The sequence below is a fragment of the Rutilus rutilus genome (assembly GCF_951802725.1).
Source record: "Rutilus rutilus genome assembly, chromosome: 17".
Classification (NCBI taxonomy): Eukaryota; Metazoa; Chordata; class Actinopteri; order Cypriniformes; family Leuciscidae; genus Rutilus; species Rutilus rutilus.
In genome coordinates this window covers 24,625,427-24,648,900 of record NC_140230.1, presented here as the reverse complement: position 1 = coordinate 24,648,900, position 23,474 = coordinate 24,625,427, and the positions used below count along the sequence as shown (strand labels likewise).

The 23,474-nt window shown below is 37.3% G+C and overlaps 3 protein-coding genes across 3 annotated transcripts; 2 read left to right on the top strand and 1 right to left on the bottom strand.

Annotated features, from left to right (window-relative positions):
* Positions 1-582: 582 nt before the first annotated feature.
* rwdd1 (RWD domain containing 1) lies at positions 583-3,892 on the top strand. Its single transcript, XM_084385762.1, has 7 exons — positions 583-976; positions 1,314-1,379; positions 1,510-1,640; positions 1,766-1,918; positions 3,208-3,340; positions 3,421-3,483; positions 3,593-3,892. The coding sequence occupies exons 1-7, from the start codon at positions 904-906 to the stop codon at positions 3,703-3,705; spliced, it is 732 nt and encodes a 243-aa protein (XP_084241888.1). The 5' UTR covers positions 583-903; the 3' UTR covers positions 3,706-3,892.
* A 2,342-nt stretch (positions 3,893-6,234) lies between these two features.
* On the bottom strand, positions 6,235-10,748 carry zufsp (zinc finger containing ubiquitin peptidase 1). Its single transcript, XM_084385221.1, has 12 exons — positions 10,653-10,748; positions 9,498-10,044; positions 9,319-9,420; positions 9,138-9,197; positions 8,949-9,056; positions 8,684-8,793; positions 8,375-8,543; positions 7,856-8,041; positions 7,620-7,782; positions 6,965-7,128; positions 6,612-6,832; positions 6,235-6,422 (listed from the first exon to the last, which is right to left on the bottom strand). Exons 2-12 carry the CDS (start codon positions 10,033-10,035, stop codon positions 6,375-6,377), a joined length of 1,869 nt encoding a protein of 622 aa, XP_084241347.1. The 5' UTR covers positions 10,036-10,044; positions 10,653-10,748; the 3' UTR covers positions 6,235-6,374.
* Positions 10,749-10,773: 25 nt separating this feature from the next.
* kpna5 (karyopherin alpha 5 (importin alpha 6)) lies at positions 10,774-22,275 on the top strand. The gene is made up of 14 exons (XM_084385222.1): positions 10,774-10,875; positions 14,598-14,731; positions 14,916-15,017; positions 15,706-15,805; positions 15,886-15,980; positions 16,070-16,201; positions 16,310-16,398; positions 18,068-18,167; positions 18,333-18,496; positions 18,590-18,668; positions 18,765-18,890; positions 18,978-19,105; positions 19,752-19,930; positions 20,396-22,275. Exons 1-14 carry the CDS (start codon positions 10,872-10,874, stop codon positions 20,581-20,583), a joined length of 1,620 nt encoding a protein of 539 aa, XP_084241348.1. The 5' UTR covers positions 10,774-10,871; the 3' UTR covers positions 20,584-22,275.
* Positions 22,276-23,474: the final 1,199 nt, after the last annotated feature.

Below are 23,474 nucleotides of genomic sequence, written 5' to 3'. Positions count from 1 at the left end.
GACCTCTGTAATTGCAAACAAAGGCTACTGTACCAAATATTAACATTGATTTTCTCAGGTGTTCAAATACTTATTTGCAGCTGTATCATACATATAGTTAAAAAATCATACATTGTGATTTCTGGATTTTTTTTTTTTTAGATTATGTCTCTCACAGTGGACATGCAATTTCAATGACAATTTCAGACCCCTCCATGATTTCCAAGTGGGAGAACTTGCAAAATAGCAGGGTGTTCAAATACTTATTTTCCTCACTATATATATATATATATATATATATATATATATATATATATATTTTTTTTTTATTATTATCATTATCTTTTTTTTTATTTTTATTTTTTTTATTACCTCTGACCTACCAGCGTCTATTTAATTCAAAAAAGGGATTTAAAAAGGGGTTTTTAAATGGTCAGCATGCTCAGCTAAAATTACACTTTAAATAAAGAAGTAGCCTAATATAAAAGACAACGATTATAAATGAATTCCTGGATGTTATGATTTAAAACTGATTAAATCTAATATTATTACAGATATAAGTTGACATTTATTAAATAAATATAAACTTGCTTTGGTAGTGGAGTAGAGAGGCAGTTTTAGGAAAGCGGCTGGACCGTCAGGCTATAATAATCCATGCCAGATTCGAGCCTTTTTATATTTGTTTTTCTTTTATCCATTGTTTATTGTATATACAATCCATTGCAACAGATTCAATAGCGTGATAGCACGAATTACTACAATTGTACTAATGTTTAGCAGAACGAGTAAAAGTGGGGTGTTACTCACGCCACCCAGACACAAGCTCAGACATCATTGATGATCCCAGATGACATCGATGCTGGACAGGCCTTAGCACACGTTTCTTCCATGCAAGCTCTAATCTATGGACATTTGTAACGTAAAATGACAGACTACGGCGAGGAGCAGAGGAATGAACTAGAAGCAATAGAGTCCATTTACCCAGACTCATTTACAGGTAAGATAGAGCGCAAAGTATTTGGTTTTTATGTCCATAACTTCGTTACGCTTTCCATTAGCTGCCTAGCTTTTCATGAAACAAAGTTAGTTAATCATACGAGCGACTCAGTCATCTCTTTGATATCTTTCTTTATAGCCGCAGATTGAGCTGTCAAAGGTTAAGAAACAATGCAAACGATAACCGATGGCCAACGATATCATGTCAGGCAGAAGTTGACTGGCTAACTGTTATGTTAAACATCAGATTTATGTTTACTTGCGGAACATGGAAGCGGTGATCTCTTAAGGTTTCATTAGATTGTTTGTTTTTCTTTGCAATATCTATATTCATATAGTGCTTTCCGAGAAGCCCACAAGCTTCACCATCACAGTTACTTCTGATGCGGGAGAAAATGATGAAAGTAAGTTCACGTGCCTTATTATCTCATCAAAAGTAGAACAATGTCAGTGCACGTAATGTTACTGTATCTTTTTTACCATCATTAAAGTTTAGCTCAAAACACCACCAGCACTGATTTCTGTCTGTTTCAGCGGTGGAGGCGACCCTGAAGTTTACATATTTGGAGAAATATCCAGATGAGCCCCCTCTCTGGGAGATCTTTTCACAGGAGAACCTGGAAGATTCAGACGCTGAAGGCATTCTAACGCTTTTGAAGCAACAGGTCTGCACACCTGACATCATACCCAGCAAAAACACATTAACAATTGATAAAGCGCACATACTGATGATGGCTTATGCTTCTTTTGCTGTCCTGTAGCCCTTTCTAATAACCTCTTTCTTTTGCAGGCTGAAGAAAACCTGGGAATGGTCATGATATTCACATTAGTTACAGCTGTGCAGGAGAAACTTAATGAAATAGTAGACCAGATTAAGAGCAGAAGAGAAGAGGAGAAAGAAAGAAAAGAAAGAAAAGAAAGGGAGGCCGAAGAAGCTGAGAAGGTTTGTTGTGAGCATGTACCTTCTGAGTGTAGTGTAACATTAATCATGAAATCCAAAAGCATCTTTTATAATTACCCTCAGGATATTGACTGTTTTGAACTGTTACACGAAATTCAACAGACAGGGCAAAGTCAATTTCATACTTTTTCAGAGCCATTCGAAAACTGGCCATGGAAAGACTGTTTTATAAGACTGTTATTATATAATGAAAGATTTGTGATTTACATTTTACTTTCAATAACATTTGTTTAGCCAGAATACACGAGCACTGTGCTGTCAATGAAGCAAGATTGTGCCAGATGTAATTACAGCATCTGCCAGTAGAGGCCCATAAGAACCAACAAAAGTTCGACCATTTGGGTTGAAATAGTCCATCCCAACTGAGGCAATGTTGCTTTTGTATAATTTAAAGAATGTTATTGTCTCGAATGGTAGATTTGTTAGTAGTTACACTGGAGGTTAAAAGTTAAGGTGGAATAATTACGTATAAAACAGTAATATTGTGAATTATTATTATTATTATTATTATTATTATTATTATTACAATTTAAAAACTTTCTATTTTAATATATTTTCAAAGGTAATTAATTCCTGTGATGACAGAGCTGAATGTTCAGAATCATTACTCCTGTCTTTAGTGTCACATGATCCTTCTGAAATCATTCTAATATGCAGTTTTGCTGCTCATGAAACATTTCTTATCAATGTTGAAAACAGTTCTGCTGCTTAATATTTTTGTGGTAACCATGATGTACTGCCATTTAAAAGTTTGGGGTAAGTAATCATTTCTATTTCAAATAAATAATCAATTTATCCAAGAATCCTGGAAAATATGTATCTCATTTTCCACAAAATATTGAGCAGCAAAAATGTTTTCAACATTGATAAAAAATAAGAACCTAACATTATTACATTATAACATTATTAATTATTGAGCTTCAATAATAATTGATAACTGACCACTAAATCAGAATATTCGAATGACTTCTGAAAGATCATGTGACACTGAAGACTGTAGACACTCTGTGCCATCACATTAATTATTCAATTTTAAAATACATTTCAAATAGTTATTTTAAAAAGTACTAATATTTCACAATATTACTGTTTTTACTTTATTTATGATCACATAAATGCAGCCTTGGTAAGAGACTAATTTCAAAGACATAAAATATCTTAATTATAAAAAAGAAATTGACCTCCAGTGTACATAGCTACAATTTATATTAAAATGGAAAAATTTTTTTTTTTTTTTTTTTTTATCTTTCTTTCTGTTTTGTTTTTCACAGTTTGCATTCCAAGGCACTGTGGTCACAATTGAGAACTTCTTATCATGGAAAGCAAAATTTGAGCAAGAAATGACAGAACTAAAGAGTAAAAGGCAGAAAGAAGAGGAGCAGGCAGGAAAAGTAAAACTCACAGGTGAATTACTAATCTGATATTTTCTCCTCTGATTTACCACCTGTTGTCACATTCTGCTCATTTATTTTTTTCTATTACAGGAAAACAGCTCTTTGAGACAGACCATAATCTTGACACATCAGATATCCAATTCTTAGAGGATGGTAAGAAATGTCAATTGTTATTATTCTAAATACAAGTTTTATAGGATCCTCCCATTTGCTTTTTTGCGATTGTAGTTCAAAATGGCCCTTCTCTGCTTTTTCCGTGTAGTTGGGAGCAGTGTGGAAGTGGATGAGTCGCTCTTCCAAGACATGGATGATTTGGACTTGGATGAGGATGACCCTGATTTCAACCCATTGGACTTGGGCAGCGATGAAGACTGAATTGTGTTAACTCTCAACCTGATATGAATGGTATAGATGCCAATATCCTCCTGTGGAGCAGGACTTCAGCTTATCCACGCTAAACACAAACTTTTCAGTCACTACCATCTATGGTGCAGAATATTTTATGAAAACTTTCAAACATTTTCATTTGTACAATTATTGTCATTAAAAACCATTGACTTGTTCTCTTATTCATATGAATGGCTTAATTTACACAAGATTTATGTTAAGTTGAGGCTTCCCAGGAATGTGGCCTGGCAAGGTAGTGCAACCTGAGTTTCAGTAAAATCCTTTACCTCTTTTTCCACTGTCTCTTCCTACTTCATATAAGGCTATTAAGCTTATTAAAAAAAAACACTTAGGAAAAACTGAGTAAAATTAAATCTTTGTGAAGTACCTCTAATTCAGAGGTTCTTTACCTTTCAATATTATGTTTTGAAATGCACTTTATTTAGCATTTGGGTTAAACAGCTGTTTTAACATTATCTTTCATATATATATATATATATATGGCTTTTTATAATATAGACGTACCTTTTTTACATTTCCGGGTTTCTTAGAAGCATTAGTTGTCATAGTTGGGTAAACTTCTATAGCGGTGAATGAGAGACTACATTAAATACATTTATTTTTTTGTGTTTTTTTTGTGTTCCCATTTGCTCACATAGCAAAAGAAAAACTCCTAACTTCACATGAATGTCTTTCATTTTGTTGGTACACTTTGTCAAATCTCTCAGTGAAGTAGCCTTCTAGTCACCAGCAGTTCCTGTTCAGTTAAGCAGTGAGATTATATAATCTATAAGTTAAAGGCAAGGTAGGTGACTTGTTTTGTTATGCTAAATGAAAGTCTCTTCACATCCTGATTGCAATCACTAAGTTAAGTGGTCTAAATGTATTTAATATGTATGTCATGTGTAAGGCGAAGGACCATAAAATCCTCCTTGCTCTGTGCATTCAAGTGTTTTGGAGGAGGCGTGGCTTTGTAGACTCCTCTGTAAAAGGAGGGTTGGATCTTATTTCAAAGCTAGCTTGCTATTGCTACTAGCCTCTCCAAAAATGACCTACCTTACGAATAGATTAATGGCTGTCTTAGAACAGTACACAATTAGAACAGATTTAATTCTTATCTGTATACAATAATTTACTCAAATATAATCACTGTAGGAATGATAAGATGGGTGGAAACATTCAAGAGGTACTTTAAGTAAAGAGATATAGTCAACCCAAACATTAGCACACAGCTAATGTGTCGTATAAAGTTCACTATCAGTAAAAACTTCTCATGATTATAAAATTAAGGTTCTGTCATCATTTATTCACCCTCATGTTTTTCCACACCTGTATAACTTTCTAAATCAGGATCAAAATCAGCAGAATAAGTCTATTCTGAGCACGTACCATGGATTGAGGTTTCAGACTGTGAGAAACAGTTTGTTTCTTTCTCCTCCCCTAGGATCTGTGTGTCATCTGCCATACCAACATAAGTCATTCTAATGTTCAAAAGGTGTTTTTTACAATAATGCCATAGAAGAACCATTTTGGGTTCCTCAAAGTACCTTTCAGTCATCGTTTCTCAAAAGAAGCATGTTTTTCTCAGTGTGAAGAACATTACAATAACCTAAAGAACCTTTTTCCACTATAGAGACCCTTTTGTCCCATTGAAAGGTTTAAGAGTGTACAGTGTTGCATTTGCAATCTCCTTAAAAATCGGACTAATGTCTCTTCACTTTTCCTAATGACCCATAGGTCATCTATAATATGGCCAGAAATCCAAAGGATGTTTGGTGTCCTACTTCCATTTTCACAAATATGCTAGAGACCCCAAAACATTTGATACATTTTTCTGAGAAATTCATGGAAGGAAATGGTAAACAAAATGCTTTTTCTTTAATCTACTGTAAAATTCTTATTTCAATCAAAACCACTGTTTTAAGGTTAAACATGCATTAAGCCATGTTAAGGATTTTCTGTATAACAGTTATAAATGTGAAAAAGCTTAATGTTAAAAATATTGTTTTTCCTTATTAAGTATAGCATAAGAATTTTGGTTCCCCCCCGGTAATCTTTTGTACAAAAACCACATTGGGTGTGTTAGAATTTCTTAAACCCTGGTTTGCTGCCTACCTGTTAAGGTTTTGCTGTGTTACCTGCCATCTCTCTCTATCTTTCTCTCCTCTGGAGTGACCGTGAGATTTCTCTTTGTCCTGTGACTTGCAGGTCATCTGCCCTAATTTAATCAGGAAGCATATTTTGGTCATAAAACAGAGAAAGGAAGTGAGGTTCTGTAAATGATTAGAATTTCACCTCCGGGGTTGTAAAAGCAGAGTCGTACACTGATAGTTCAGATCGACTCAAGAGTGCGTTAGGCTAAAGGCTGACAAACATCCCTTGACCACTGATAGGGTCAACAATGGATACCACGTGCATCAAACTGTAATTGAAAGACAAAATGAACTAATTCAATGAATCAAAATCTGAAGAACTGAAGATTCACACACATGATGAGACAATGATGACTGACTTATTATGCAGCTAGTAAGATGAAACTTTATTTATTATTGTTTGACATTTATACAAAAATACAGTGTTTCATAGTCTGTTTCAAGAGACTAGTAGATAAAAGTAGCTGGGACTACATAAAACTGCAGCAGATGTGCACAACTCCATCAAGGAATTTTCTCAGCACATAGTGATCTTGAATTGAGAATGCGGCTCTGAAAAACAAACACGCCATTCAGTAGTTGAACAGTTTAACATAGACTAACCATACAAAAATATCTAGATGAAGAGTTAAGATTAAGAGTTAATTAATCAAATAAATAAATAATAGTTAATTTCAGCAGTTATAATGCCCAAATAAATAACTAAAGCAACAAATTCCTAAGGCTTTAGGTCTAAATTACCTGTTTCTCTTCGGGTGTTAGCACCTCTTCTACGGCGACCACTTGATACTGTCTGTGTTTCAGGCCACTGGGCAATTTGCGCATACGGCGTACCATAGTAGCTACTGTATTCTGTGACAACACTCTCCTCATTTCCCCAGGTGCAAACTCCGGATCAAAGAGGAGTAGAAACAGATTGCCATTTACTTTCTGTTCCACTCCTACAATCGAGCGACTGTGGCCTGATCATAAAGACAGAACAAAATGTACGTCATCTTACAAAGGCGATTCTTTTCCTGTGAGGTCAATGCTATCTAGACTTTCATGAGGGACAAGTGCTGTAGTTTACAAGAGAAACCCGAGTCTTGAAATACCTTGGTGCTGGAGGTATAAAGGTGGTAATGTTGTCTGCACTACTTTGGGCGGCAGTCTTGCACTCCTACTGGCAGAATGTGAGAAATATTGTTTTACCCACTCAAACATTCTGAGGTGTGTGTCTCCTGGGCCAGTGGGCTTGTGAAAATCCACAATTCGGGCTCTAAAAATGTTAAGGAAATTTAAGATGTAAATGTACTGTCCTGTTCAAAAGTTTAGGGTCAGTAAGATTTTGTAATGTTTTTGAAATAAGTCTTCTGTGCTCACTAATGCTGCATTCATGAAATATTGCTACAATTTAAAGTAACTTTTGTACTTTAATATATTTTAAAATGCCATTTATTCCTGTAATGTCGAATCAGATTTTTCAGCATCATTACTCCAGTCTTCAGTGTCACATGTTCCTTCAGAAATCATTCTAATATGCTGATTTGGTGCTCAAGAAATATGTTTTTGAGGAAACAGCAGGATTCTTTGATGAATACAATGTTCAAAAGAACAATTTATTTGAAGTCTTTACTGTCCTTTTTAATACATTTAATGCACCCTTGTTAAATAAAAGTATAATTTTTTTTCAAAACAAAAATCTTAGTGACCCCAAACTTTTAAATGGTAGTGTATGTGTGAATGTAAACTTGGGATTTCCATATATACTTCACACTAAGGGAGGTGAGGACTGCATAGATTTCTGTAGCTCCTATCCAAGCCCGTGTCCCCTGCAGCCGATGTTTGAAGTGTGAAGCACCCTGAGGATCTGCGCCTTGAGCCCACGCCTCCTCGATCATGGCCTGCACTCTCGGGATGCTGGGAACTGAAACTGAAGGAACATTTTATGATAGGTACTACTCAACAAAGAGCTAAGAGAATACATGATGTTGCTGATGTTGTACCAGGTAAAAGGTTATACTGCTCCATCCTGTGCAAAGATGAAAGAAGCATCTGGAAGTTTCTGTAACCACATCCCCAACCTTTGTCCCCCTCCGAAGAGGAGTAGTGATCAGTCTCAGCACAGAGCCACACATGCGAACAGTCGGAGGCGTCTCTCTGGTAGTACCTATACAGAGCTTCCATAAGTCCTGAAACAGGAAGGTTAACCAGCTAAATCTAAACCATCAGTTGCTTTATGCAGTTTCATTTTCTACAGGTTTCTGTATAATTTAAATAAAACAATTATACAATAAAAAAAACATCTAAAAACAAATTAATTCATAAAAAAATGAATCATGTACAATTAATAAAAAAAAATTAAAAAAATTCATAATATTATGGTTTTTACTGTAGTTTTGATGAGCATCAGATAATTCAAACTTTTGAACATATAAAGACTTTGAACTTATAAAGATATAGAACTGGACAGATTTTCATATGTGTAGATTACTGGTATAGCTATGATGCAGTCCCTATCAGACCTGATGTTTTGCTTCTGCCATCATCCACCCCCGAGGCCAGGGATTCAAGCATCTCCACTCTTTTCCTGTGGAACTCTGCAGGAACCATCTGACCTCGAGACACAGCCCTCTCCATATTCCTCTCCATCTGCTTGCGATAACCACCACTGTTATCAAGTCCAAACTGCTTCTAAAAAATCACAGGAAGATAAAATAAAGCTTTTTGTTTTTTTGTGGTGGATTTGACACGAAGGTGAGTAAATGACAGAATTTTAATATGTTGGGTGCACATTTCCTTGAATTCTAATAGTGAAGATGTCTTTAGCTTACCTGGAGCTTCTTAAAGTCCTCGGCTTCCCGTCTGCTCTCTAGCTCCCTCCACTTTTGCTCCTCTTCCTCCTGAAGCTTCCTAGCCAGATTCAGGTCTCCAGACGAATGTCCTTAAAACACCCAAACCAAATGAAGTTCTGCTGTGCCAATAGTGTCTTTCTTGATGGATTGTACTTGTGAAGACAACCTACTTAGGTTGCAACTCTTACAAACAATTCCATGAAAAATGTCATATGCATTTGCGTACTTAATAATATCTACATACCTGTTGCAGACGCTGAGCCGTATTCCAAGTGTAGCTCAACATGCTCCTGCAGGGAGGTGCTGCTGGGACAGCTCAAAGAACACATTGGACACTCATAACGTATCACACCTGGAGATTCCAATTATACACAGTTTAGTTTGGTCATTCACTTTTTGAATGAGCAGAGCTGCCATATCCTTGCTAACTCACCTGATCTACCATTGCTTGTAGAAGATGCTTCTGTTGAAGTGCCAACATCAGGATCGGCCCCTTAAGAGGGCAAACCATATCAGACATCAATCATAGACCGTTAGTGATAAAAACAGGGTAAAATAAACAATTTGTTACTTTGTAAACATGCAAATATTCTTGATATTTTAAATTAAGACACCTTCAGTCACATCTTGGTCCTGTAAATGAAGCTCAACATGCTCCTGCAGAATAAAGCAGTCATTGCAGACCAAACTGCACATTGGACATGGAAATTGCCCTTCTGCAACATACAAAGGGAAAAGTATTAGCCTAATGGCTTACTGTGAAATCAGTTTTATGTTGTAAAGTCAAGAGCACCTTTATTAGGTGAGGACAAGCGCTTCTGCTTTGATTTCCGATGCCCATCTTCACTCTCTCTTCTGGGGTAAGTGCTGGGTGTTTGTGTAGTCCTGACCAGTTTTATTGCACCATTCGCTGTGGCTGCGGCAGGTGGTGAACTCTTCAAACTAGTCGAGGTTTCCTGAGAAAGGGTGGTCCCTGTAATCGGAATGGCCATCCCGTTTACCTGAAAGGGTGAAGGGTGGCCAGATGACGGGGGTGAGACTTGAGATACCTTGTGCGTATTTTTCACATTGGAAGTCCTTGAAGTATTGAGACTTTGAGCAAAACAGTCATTTGAGTTTTTCTGTCCACTGTCAACCACTGTTGCATTCATGTCCTTGCAGTCTTTTTCTATGTGTGCGGTGTTGATGTGGAAGCTCAGCTCATCGTACAAGACCCCGGACAAAGAGCAGAACGGGCAGGTCATCACATTCTCCATGTGACTCAGGAGGAGATGGGTTCTCATCTCTGCTTCAGACGGGAGCTCTTCGCAGCAGATGTCACACACAGGCATCACACTAGCCTGGATGAAACGAACGGAAGAATAGTTTCAGCCAAAATTTCAGTTACAACAGATTTTGTTAGCACACTAAAACTGGGGCAAATTAACTCTAAAAAACATTAGTGTGAATGGCAAGTGGAATAAAACTAAAGTGGTGGGGGGAAAAAGATAAATATGGTAAACGTCTGTTAATATTTTAATATAAATACTATTAAACAATTATTTGTATATAATATGTATAATTCATGTTATCATACTCCTGTGCAACGTTTGTTTATAAAGCCATAAAGGAAATTATAATCGCATTTATTTGTGTGACAATCGACAGCCAAAAGCTCATACCTGAAACAAATGTTTAGCTTGGTATATTTTTGTAAGGGACGCATTTAAAATGTCATTATCAGCTAATAGCAAAACTCCAAGAGGCGGCTATTTGACCTGGATTTTACTAAGACGCTCCAGACGCGACATTATCATGCATCGATTCTGTCAACAAAACTGGACAATAAAGCTGCAACACAAACAATAACATATATAACATGTAAAAGTCTTCTTCTACTGACTGCACAACAACAAAAATCCACTCTGAAACTATCTCGAAATCGCTATTTGAATGCAACATAAGTTACCTTTTTAGAGGTAGAAATGTTGACTTGAACAATAACCCGTTTCGCTTTCCATTTATTTTTATTGAATGAGGCCGCTCATGAAAAAACCGGAAACAGCAGCGGAAGTGACGTTCACGCCAACAGTCGACGCCATATTGCCCTCAGCTGGATGAACGCGGGAGGGTCTTGAGAGAAATTTAAAAACACACGACCAGCGTTTCCCTCTTCGAACCACGACAAATGGGTGAGAAACATACATTATCTAAGATGTAAATGTTTTTTCTTTTCAGGGAGCGAATGAGGTAACATGGCCCTTAGACAGAGTAATTAAACATTTTGACGTTTATGCCAAGCTAGCACAACACGGTTAGCATGTTAGCATAGAGCACAGTTTAGGATGAAAGTGTAAAAGCCTGCTGGAGTTAAGTGATTATAAACCTCTAACGTATTAAAAGTGTGTTTGTGGCTTTATATGACTGATTTGATTTGTGACCTGTATGGTCTTGGTTCCAACTGTCCAGCTATTGTACACTAAATTATGTTCTAATGCGCAACGGAAATAGATGGATACCAGGAATATGTAGTTTTTTGACGAGCCAAATAAACTGTGTGGTATCAATGTTGGTACTCAGGCTTATACGTTTAATGAGCACCATGATTGGTTATGTAGTGTGTGGTAAAATTTTATGTGTAGTATTAGTCAAGTCCTCCCATATTCATACATGACAAGCTGATCCGATTAAAACAGCATTGTTTACAAGTGCTGCATTTGTCTAAACCGAGTATTTATAAGGTAGAGAAGATGGACGTATGGTTTGACCTTTAAATAGAAAGTTTTTCCTAAATATGAAACCGCTGTCTTCATGTGTTCATGTTGTTCCAATCACAACCTGAATGATTTTCTTTCTTCCACTGTGTTACACAAAAGATGTAAGACTCGTTCTTCTTCAGAACACAAATGAAGATCTTTTTGATTCAATCTGAGAGCTTTCTGTCCCTTTGACAGCTACGCAACTAGGCTACCACTTTAACGCTTTAAAAAGTTAATAAAGAGATCGTAACACTAATCCATATGAATTGAGCGGTTTTGTCCAAATGTTCTGAAGAGACACGATTGATTTATATGATGAACAGATTGAATTTAGGCTTTTATTCACATAACACATTCATCAACTCACACATCAGTTGTGGTAAACGTAAGCGCAACTATGTTCGCTTGATGTGCGAGAACCAATGAGGTACACTCTCGTGTGTTACGTTGGGCTTCCGCAAGAACCAATGAGGTTCATTTCCGTGTGTTACGCAGTAAGTTTGAGCTTCCGTAAGAACCAATGAGGTTCATTCTCTTGTGTTACTCACATAGACTGTATAAAACAATGGTGTGTCTGTGACATCACCCGTAGGTTTCTGAAGAGCATTTTTGAAGCCCAAAGTGGGCGGACCCGGCTGTCCCTATCTTGGCAGTCCCTCACTCCAGTATATCTGGAAATGGGAAAAGAGGCGGGATGTGGGTGGAGCTGAGGTGTCTCGTTTTATACAGTCTATGGTAATTACAGGCCTGTTTCCTACACACATTTTTGAGGACATGTCAATAATTAACACAAATACTTCCAATATAGTCTGTGTTAGTAAATGTTACTCTATTATGAAATGCATGCGTAACATTATATGACAGCGTATACGGTCTATGGTTTCAACCTACAGCTAATCACAGTGTCTGTCGCATTCTGAATTGTAGTAAAGTTTTAAATAAAATTATAAATAAATTAATAAATAAAATCATCTTAGAATTTCACTCACTGGATAAAATGGAGCCCGGACTTCTTGGATGGTCTGTTAGTACAGTTAACTGCATAGCAAGCCATATTATTTGATAATTGTATGAAATAATCCCCCCCAAAATAAAACATGGAAGAGGCCCTAACCGGCTAGAATTGACCCTTCGCTAAGCCCCGCCCTATCCACGACATAATATGCAACCGGTTGGAGAATAATTTTATCACAATTGAAGCTAAGGCCTATAGGTCCCAGTGCAAGCAGCAGCCGCCTCATACGCTGACCATTCAAATGGGAAACACAAATTCAGGCAGCTATGTTCATGCACAGCAGGGTAAGTGAAATTTGAAAATAATCTAATAATTATAAATCAAACAGCTTATCCATAAATGTTGTGGAATAAACACAAGACATTAGCCTGACCACTTTGCAATGATAACATTCGCCCGCTTATATTTTTAGCACGCCAGGCTACTGCTCACACGTCGTGGAGCAAACGTCGGTGTTTTTGTTAATCCTGTCGACATTTAGTTGTGAATGGGGCCTCCCAAACTGCTTGATCCACGCTCGGCATTTCTCCCCTTAGGTTTTAGGTTTCGGGAAGGGAAAATATTCCACCCCCCGTCCAAACTTTTAGGATACCGGGTATCAGATTTGCACAATCCATACGCACAACGCTTCGGCATGTTTCCCTCGCTCGAAAGCTTGCCAGACCTCCCGCACCTAGTTACGGTTGCTAAGCCACGATTGGCCTGTGGCGGTTTTCGGGCGTGGCTTAGCGAAGGGTCAATTAGCTGAGGCTAACAGAGCTAACAGACAGCAGGTTGCCGCTTGGTTACGCAGCATGTTTGAGCTTCCGCAAGAACCAATGAGGTTTGTTCTCGTACAAATTCGGTTGAGCTTCTGTTTATGTTCACTGATTAATGTTTATGTGAATAAAACCCTAAATTCAATCTGTTCATCATATAAAGTGATCGTGTCTCTTCAGAGAATTTGGAACAGGGTTTCCGCGGGGCATTAAAAAGCATTAAAAGTCATTAAATGGATTTTGCAATAATTAAGGCCTTAAGTGGCATTAAAAAGCATTAAATTGTAATCCTACAGGCATTAAAATCGTTTTGACGAAAATTTTATATTATCAATTTATTTGAATATAGCCTTCATAATTAATAATTTTTATTTGCTGTCACAAAATATGTACGTTAGTGTGATTAAAAACACGTGGAACCAGTTTGTTGATTGCCTCCGGCCGAAGCAAAATTGCCGTGATGCGGAGATGACGCGGGGATTTTGAACAGCAGGAACAACGGGAATAAAACTAGACAAGAAAAATGGGAAAGTGCAAGGAAGACAAACAATTTAGGACATGGTTGCAGCCTGTTGGTGGTCAAAATAAAGAAGGATTTTGCAGCGTTTGTAAAAAGGTATTTAAGTTGGGTAGCAACAATGGGAATCAACACCGTAAAATCTCATATGCAATCTGACAGCCACAAATCGACGGAAAAAGGATATATAAAATATCCGTGGTTAGTCATGGGTCATATATGGCATTAAAAATGAAAAAAATGGCATTAAAAAGCATTACATTTAAATTGAAGATACCTGCAGAAACCCTGTTGGAATAAAACATTCAAAATAGTCAAGTAGTAGTTCAAAATAGTAGTTGCGTAGCTGTCAATGGAGGGACAGAAATCGCTCAGATTTCATCAAAAAGATTAGTGTTCCGAAGACGAACGAGTGTCTTACGGGTTTGGAACGACATGAGTGTGAGTAATAATGACAGAATTATCATTTTTGGGTGAACTATTCCTTTAAATTACATTAATTACAGTTAGTAATGCATTACACCCAACACTGTTCTGAACTGTGTTCTTAAAGAAGCTGAACAAGAAGAACATTAAACGGATAATGAAGGAAGTTCAGCATGCAAAGTGTCAGTTAGCACTGGTGTTATACCGGAAATGCTTGTATTGACAATGTGACAATATTAATGTGACAAACATAATTGATTTCAGATAAACCATTCCTTTGGTCTTCACATGCTATTTGGCTCAAATTATGAGGAGAATTGCATACTGGCTCAACCAGTTATGTATCTTGTATGCATTTCTAAAGTTGATGTGCATAATAGATAACAGAAATTGAGTATCAGAATGTGCATCTGACCTCATTCCTTTCTCTAATCTGAAGATGCAATGGCAAGCCCGGGCAAAGAAAACTATCGAATGAAGAGCTACAAGAATAAAGCCCTGAACACCCAGGAAATGCGGAGACGGAGAGAGGAGGAGGGGATACAGCTCCGTAAACAGAAGAGGGAGGAGCAGGTTTGCCATCATTGTTTCTTCCTTATTATACAAACACATTAAATTACATTTTGTGTTTATGAAGGATTGATTGTACATTATGGAATAAAACTGTGTATATTGAAGGGTTATATTACTGGATTTGTTTATTTAACATATCAGTTCTATGTACATAGGAAATTAAATTGTTATATCTTCTCTGTAGCTGTTCAAGAGGAGGAATGTGTGTATACCACCTGGTGATGAGTCCATGCTTGAATGCCCCATTCAAGACCCTGATATCAGCTCCACTGTACCTGTATCAGGTGTAAGTAATCCAGTCAAACAATATCTAAACAATCTTTCCCTTACACAGATGATTACAGTCAAATTCACAGAGAACAGACATAAGTGTCTGTACTTTTGCCATGGTTGCCATATTTATATATTTATTATATTTTAATATTTATATTATTATCATAATTATAAGTATATTGATTTGACTATACAGCACTTTAAATCTAGCACAGCTGTAAATGTTGTGTAATAAGGAAGCATGTTATAGAATTATGTAATATAAATTATATCATTATATTAATATAAATTAATCATATCAAGTCATATATATTTTATACTCCAAAGGCTGCATTTAAAATGAGTTTGTTTTCCATTTTTATACATTTTAAAATGTTGATTTATTTTATTTTATTTTTATATTTGAAATTTTTTTCCTGTGATGGGAAAACTGAATTTTCAGCAGCCATGGCTCTTCAATGTCATATGATCTGTCAGAAATCATTTTGATATGCTGATTTGGTGCGCAAGAAAATGTTCTTCTTATACCAGTGTTAAATGTGAAACGGTTGTGCTGCTTAATATTTCTGTGGAAACACATTTACATCTTGCATTACAAAACCAATACTGGCACATTTTTGTCCATTTTCCTGGTACATTTTAAAACTTTTTAACTAAAAAAAGCACATCTAGTATGAACATTATTGTGTCAATCTGTGCAGGAAGGAGTTATAACCCAAGACATGATTCAAATGATGTTCTCTGAGGATCCAGACCAGCAGCTCATAGCCACTCAGAAGTTCAGAAAGTTACTCTCTAAAGGTTGGTGTCTTCATTCCTAAGTCTCATAGATTCAAGGATTACAATCATTTAAAGATTAAGATGTTATTAATTTCCCTCAGAGCCCAATCCTCCCATTGATGAGGTCATCCTCACACCTGGTGTCGTCAACCGATTTGTTGAATTCCTAAAAAGGAGTGATAACTGCACTCTGCAGGTAAGAACATGTCATATTACAAGCCCTTTGAAAGCTAAATTGCCATTACAGCCAAGCTTTAAGATGGTATTGTTGCTTGTTTTTACCAGTTTGAAGCAGCCTGGGCCCTGACCAACATTGCCTCAGGGACCTTCCAACACACCAAGGTGGTCATTGAGACGGGGGCCGTGCCTATCTTCATAGAGCTGCTCAACTCAGAGTATGAGGATGTACAAGAGCAGGTGATATTTGCAGATTGTAACCTAGTTCATGCCTTTCAGACAATAGCTGGTTTATTAGATCTCCACAGCACCATGAAAGTGATCTGTTGTGTATAACTGTTTTTGCAGGCAGTGTGGGCATTAGGAAATATTGCCGGGGATAATGCAGAGTGCAGAGACTATGTCCTCAACTGTGGCATCTTGCCCTCTCTTCAGCAGTGAGTCCCTTCTTCTCATCCCAAAACTGCAATTGCATGCGTTTATATTCGTTGCTTTTAAAGAAGTGCATAATACCTGCTGGAAGCTATTCGTTATCTCAATAGCGCAGGTCCCTACATATTTGCCGATCCCTAATGTCATGAAAATGGCATAAACGCACACAGTTCCAAACCCTGAACAAGCAAATATTTTGAGCTGTGATGTTAAATATAGACATGGAAAATATAAGTCGGTTTAAAAGAGCCCTTCAAACAAATGGACACCGTTAACTAGGGCTGCCACCGACTACAAAGTTTTCTAGTCTGACGTTTATGATCTAATTTGATTACTTGTATATATGGAGTGGCATCGGAAACTGATTTCAGTTTTTGAGCTGAGAAAGAATATTGTTACATTGTTCTACATTACAGAGAAATACTCACTAAACTATAATAATGAGCATTTAAAATATAAATTAGGCACTCAAGCGTGCACACACAGCTTGCTGAACATTATGAATGTGTTGGAAAAAACAGCAGAGAGACTGAACGTTTGAACAATTTATTAATAAACTAGTGATTTCTGACTCGTCATCTCCACAGTATAGGAAATGCACATTAAGTTAAGCATGCAGTAAACGTGGTACTAATTTAGCTTCCACAACGCACAAACACAAATAAAGCGCACATTTATCTAGGTTAACATTAATGTTAGAGCGATCGGCCATGTTAACATTAGGCTGCTACTTACATGTTTCCAACTCCAACTCAAGACTAGAAAAACTCTAGTCTAGAGATTAAAATGAAGAAGCAAAATAAGTGGTTGTAATGAAGGTATGTTGTTGTGGGAAGGAGACGGGAACCGGAGAACAATTAACAACTTTAACAATCATAAAATAATTAAACAAAACAACAGTAAAGGCGGCAGCCCCTCACAGCTGACTGCCACACACATAAACTAAACTAAGCATAACGCAAAATAAGCCAGGCCTTTTCCTCTCTCGTCCTCCACTGTCGTCGTCGTCCTAAAGTTAAGACCGTTTTTAGGATTTTTTTTGTGGAGTTAGGATGCTTCTGTAATACCCTTTTCCTATCAGTAGTTAAGATAAGATTATGCACTTAAGAAATGTCATTGTGTAATAGCTTTTGTCCTAAATGAGGGCCTAACTGAAATTGCTATGGTTTCCAAACATAAGATAGGATTCTAAAGTTAGTATCTTTCTGTAATGCGCCCCCAGATGTCTAACTGGACCAAGCTAACAGTTCAAACCTTAACACTTTGGTTTATTTCCTAGGTTCCCAAAAAACCCTTCCTGTTCTTACTTTTTTTTTTTTTCTTTTTTTTTTTCTCATTGTATGGATTTTAAAAGGGTTAAAAATCGTGGAATCTCTCCGTGTTCAAAGAATTAAAATCTTGAAGTCTTTTGATTACGAGCCATGTCCTTATAAGAACAGCTGACACTGAATAATTAAACCTCACTTCCTCATGTCATTCTGATGTTTCCCACTCTCAAATTGCTGGTGTGTGCTGCTTTGTTACTTGAGATGGCGTGCCTATGTTTCACTGTGCTATGGCATTTTTACAGCGGTAGTTTGTCTGTTACATAAGATTTTTCCAATGACCCCCATGTAGTGGTCTGATTGTGAAGTACATCGGTTTTATTTCTCCCCAATCCCCTTGTCTCTGCAGGTTGCTTGCCAAATCAAATCGGCTCACTACCACCCGGAACGCCGTGTGGGCGCTGTCCAACCTGTGCAGAGGGAAAAATCCACCTCCGGACTTTGCAAAGGTGAGTTCGCAAACCAGTTCTAGAGAAACCACATTCTAAATGGATAGTTATCACATTTCAGTCATGCACATAAACACACTCTTTGTTCTAACAAGAGAACAAGCAGATTTTTCCTCTGTAAACATGATACATATACTTGAACAAGCAAATGTTCCTGCTACACAGGTGTCGCCCTGTCTGAGCGTGCTCTCCAGATTGCTCTTCAGCAGTGATCCTGATGTTCTTGCAGATGCCTGCTGGGCACTTTCATATCTGTCAGATGGACCCAACGACAAAATCCAGACAGTAATTGACTCGGGCGTGTGCCGCAGGCTGGTGGAGTTGCTCATGTGAGGAACAGGCATGCTAACACAAGCAATAAACCTTGTATCTGTTTTACCACTGACTTAGGCATAAAATCCATGTGTGTTGGCCATTCACAGGCACAGTGATTACAAAGTGGTGTCTCCTGCACTGAGAGCGGTGGGGAACATTGTAACAGGAGATGATATTCAGACCCAGGTAGTGTAGCTCCTTTGTGACATGCTAAGTTGTCCACATAGAGTCAAACATTAGGAGCAGTTTTCTGATCTGTTGTGCTGCTCTGTCCTGTGTCAGGTGATTCTGAACTGCTCCGCTCTGCCCTGCCTGCTCCATCTACTCAGCAGTCCGAAGGAATCCATCAAAAAAGAGGCCTGTTGGACAGTCTCCAATATCACTGCTGGGAACAGAGTGCAAATCCAGGTGCTTCAGCCAGACTGTGACACTAGAAGATTATTACACAACACATTGTATCTGAACACCTGTGTCTTGATGCTCTTTCTGTTGCAGGCGGTGATCGATGCCAACATATTCCCAGTGCTAATCGAGATTCTGCAAAAAGCAGAGTTCCGCACCAGGAAGGAGGCCGCGTGGGCAATAACCAACGCCACCTCGGGAGGCACGCCAGAGCAGATGAGGTGCACTGTGGGCTCTTTTGCTTTGCTTTTTACCTCATTCTAGGAATTTGAAAGGATTCATTCTTATTGAGGAGGACTCATTGTCGCTCATTATTTTTCGAATGTTCTGAGAATGTTGATCTTAGTTTGCTTATGTAACGCATGCTAAACCACCCACATGCTGCCTCAGGTTATCATCTACCCATAATCTGTTTTAAGACAGGATTCGAAGAGCTTAGTAATTATGAAGGGATTTGAGTTAGACTAATAACAGTCATTAAACCACTGAGTAGGATCAAAGTGCATGATACATTTCTGGCCTGTAGATGGCAGTAATAGTCATCATTAAGGTGATTTTTTTTTTTTTTTTTTTATACAATATTTTTTGTGCTTATGTAAATACTAGGGCTGCCAATTTAACACAGTCATTTACTTCACTTAATAATAAAAACATGAACACTATTAATCATGTTAAAATGCAGGAAAACAAAATCCAAGAGATATTTTTTTTTATCTGAAGTCCTAAATTACTATTTAATACTTTTTCCCCCTCTCATTTAGATATGTTATACGTAACCCTTCATGTACATTATAGGAGTGAAAGCTATGTGTTCTGGGGTTTAAAGCATACTTTTTAAACGGTTGTAATGTTTTGTTTTACACACAGGTACTTGGTTTCTCTCAACACCATAAAGCCCATGTGTGACCTGCTCACGGTGATGGACTCCAAGATTGTGCAGGTGGCTCTGAACGGTCTGGAGAACATTCTTAGACTGGGAGAACAAGAGTCCAAACAGAACGGATCGGGCCTCAACCCTTATTGTGCCCTCATTGAAGAGGCTTACGGTAGGCATGCGTCACCTCATACTTTGTCACCTTATGCATTTTTTTCTTTTTTTTTGGAGAATTTTGATTTCCAGGTTTAGAAATTGTATTTATAAATAATTATCAACATTATAAATATTTGTAATTAAGTTCTAAAATATTTACTTTTGTGAGCAATTGAATCTTTAGAAAATGATTTAAAAATCATTATCCAATAATCTCAAACAACTGGAAAACTAAAAGAGGTGTTGGAACAACATATGATTATCAGGTTGGTGGTGGTGGATATTATTATATTTTATACTTGAAAACATTATTGTTGTTAGTTATAATTATATTTTTATTAAATAGCATATTTGTGTTTGATTAGCTGCTGTTTTTTGCAGGCCTATTTTATTTTTTAATTATGTAAACATTTTGAATTGTCATGCTTTTCATTCATGCAAACACTTGTTTGTTTCTATTTTGACTGATGTTCCCCCTCAGGCTTAGACAAAATTGAGTTCCTGCAGAGTCACGAGAACCAGGAGATTTACCAGAAGGCCTTTGACCTGATCGAGCACTACTTCGGGGTGGAGGAGGAGGACGCTAGCATCGTTCCGCAGGTGGATCAGAATCAGGGCCAGTACATTTTCCAGCAGCCTGAGGGACCGATGGAGGGCTTCCAGCTCTAACCCTTACACCTGTGCTACTGGCCAATCTTCAGGCCTTGCTTCCTCCATCCTGCTTGGAGTCTCCTCTCCCTCCCTCTCTGCAGTGCAGGACCTCCGCTCCAGCCTCGCTCCAAGACACAAAGGCCCGGGCCTGCTACTCACAGCAGAGATGACACCTGCGCCCCCCCCCCCAAACCCAACCCACTAAATCTTCTATTTCCATCCTGCCCATCTTCCAAGCTCTTTTATCGAGAGAGAGAAGATCTGTGAGGTGAACCAAGGAGGGCAAAGCTCAGAGTCTGTAGTTTAAGTCCATTTGAGACTTACAGAAAGCATCTTGCTTTTATTATTGTTGTTGATGTTGTTGTTATTATTAGACATTGCCACTGGTGTCCTGTAAAGTAAACTTTACTCCATGTCCCTTGAGAAATGTGAAACTACCTCTTCAATCAGAAAACAAAATGTTTGACAAACACCCAGCCTTTAGCTCTGACAGTTCTCTTATCTTGCTAAGCAAATGCTTCTATGCAAACAAATATGTAATTTTGAGGTGGCAGAAACCATAAGGTCTATTGTAGTGTTTGGCCAGACAGAGTAACTAATGTATTTGCATTGATACATTTGCATTGGATGTATTCCTTGCCTTCATGTTCCATCACACCCACTGTGTTTGTTCACAGTGCATCCATCCTGATGGCATGTCAAGCCTAGTTAAACTATTTATTTTGGCGTTTTGTTATCTAGCAGCAAACTGCTGACCTTGGAGATTCATAGCCGTATTTATTTTGCTATTTGGAAGGAACCGGTCTGTGGGCTCCGGCTGTTGGGAGACCAGCACATAGCCCACTTCCTCTCAGCACCCACTTTGCTAATGCTGTTAAAGCGTTAAAAGCGTCGCATGAAATTATTTAAGTGTGGTCACGTGATCACCAAGATGCAGTTGTTTGTATGTATGCATATCATTGGGTTTCTCATCTCACCTGAAGGTGTTTCTTTTTGTGCTGACTGGCTTTAATTTGATTTATTTAATGTCACATGTTAGAAAGTGTTGAGATGTAGTGAAATGTGTATATTATATATACATTGAGGATAGGAGGAAGAAGTTTTTCAGCGAAATGGTCTTGGTGTGCAGTGAAATACTAATATAAGGAAAGCGTCTTCTATAGCATTCTTCATTCGAAGAACTTTTTCTCATATGTCCCCCACTAGTGCTCAAAATTCCTTTAAGGAATTTGTATACTTTTTTTTTTTTTTAATCGCTTCAACTGAATTTTTACATGCAGAAGATTGCCTTTGTCATGAAACCTGTCTGGCACAAAGTTCCTTTGTTTTTGGTGTGATTATTTACTTCCTCATGTTCTGCCCGTAAATCACTTTCACCCATTTTCCTTTGAAACAAGTTTGATCCAAATAAGAGTTATAATAATGGAAAGTCGGTATATTTACAAAAAAAAATCATTGAGATTGTAAAATTAAACTTTATCAAGCACATTCAATTGTGTATAGTTTTGTAAAATTTATCATGTTTGTACAATGTTTTCTAAGTTTGGGTTGTTGGTTTTTTTTGCATACAAAAAAAAAACATCTGTGTTTTAAGTTATCATTGGTACAACCCTTCAGTATAGAGGAGAGAGGAGATCATTGCTTTCCTCGAGGACAAATGTTGATATTGTGTGAAATAATGTAGGAAATAAAATGTTCTGTTACACATTTAAATAAGTGCACTGTGGTTTAATTGAGCAATAAGGTGCAGAAGTCCTTGCTGAACATAGTCTGCTTTCTTGCGAAGCGCAGCCTCGAGTCACGACCAAAAACGGTTTTAAACCAAGATACTGGAAAGAATTTCTTTTAGTGAACAGTTTTTTCCTTAACTTTTTGAAATGCAAAATGTATCTCAAATTATAGAATCACTCACAAGGTCAACACCTTGTGAGTGATTCTATAATTTGAGATACATTTTGCATTTCAAAAAGTTAAGGAAAAAACTGTTCACTAAAAGAAATTCTTTCCAGTATCTTATTGTAAGATGAGACCGGCAAACCAAGCTAGAGTAACAATGTTGACAGTATGTAACAAAAACAATCAACTCTGTTACTGTCAATTGTGTTACATACTGTCAACATTGTTACTCTAGCTTGGTTTGCCGGTAACAGAATTGACAATTTAAAAAAAATGTAGCCAAAAACTGCTAGTATAAATGCTAAGAGCACACGGCACTAATGAAATCATGATTAAAACCCACTGTGTGATCTGTGATAAATTTATTTTTTCCTTTTGATGCTGTGCTAACAATTTTGACATTTTACAAAACTCTTAAGAACTTTTTAGGTTGAAATATTTTCTCAGAGAGAGCACGCACACCTTTCAGTGCTTCAGATCTCATCAGTGGGGAAAAAATGATTTCCTGTATCTTCCATAGTTGTGGGAGATAATTCCACCAATGTATAGTAAAGTATGGTACGTAACAGAATTGACGCAAGACGTATGGACACATTTTCATAAGATAAAAGTTATTTTGAAACAATTTAATGTTGTAGAATTTGGGCAAATACTATTTAGGGATTTTATAAATTAAATATTACCCAAATTAAATATTTTACACAATGGGAAAAATACACTGACTAATTCGGACAAGAAATCATGATTTTCGGCTATATAAGACACTTTTTACACAACATATATTGTTATGGCCTGTAACATCTTGTGATCCATGACAATGATTAACAAATTATTGAAATAATTACAAATTTAAAAAAGAACATTTGAAAAAAGACACCAAATGTAGGTTACCTGCAATTGTAGAATCACCCTTGTGCTTATGGACAACGCTCATGCGTATCAAAGGTGTCCATATATTTGCACAGAAAAGCAGTGCAGTGAACTGCAAATTAATGGCTTTGAATACAAAAGGA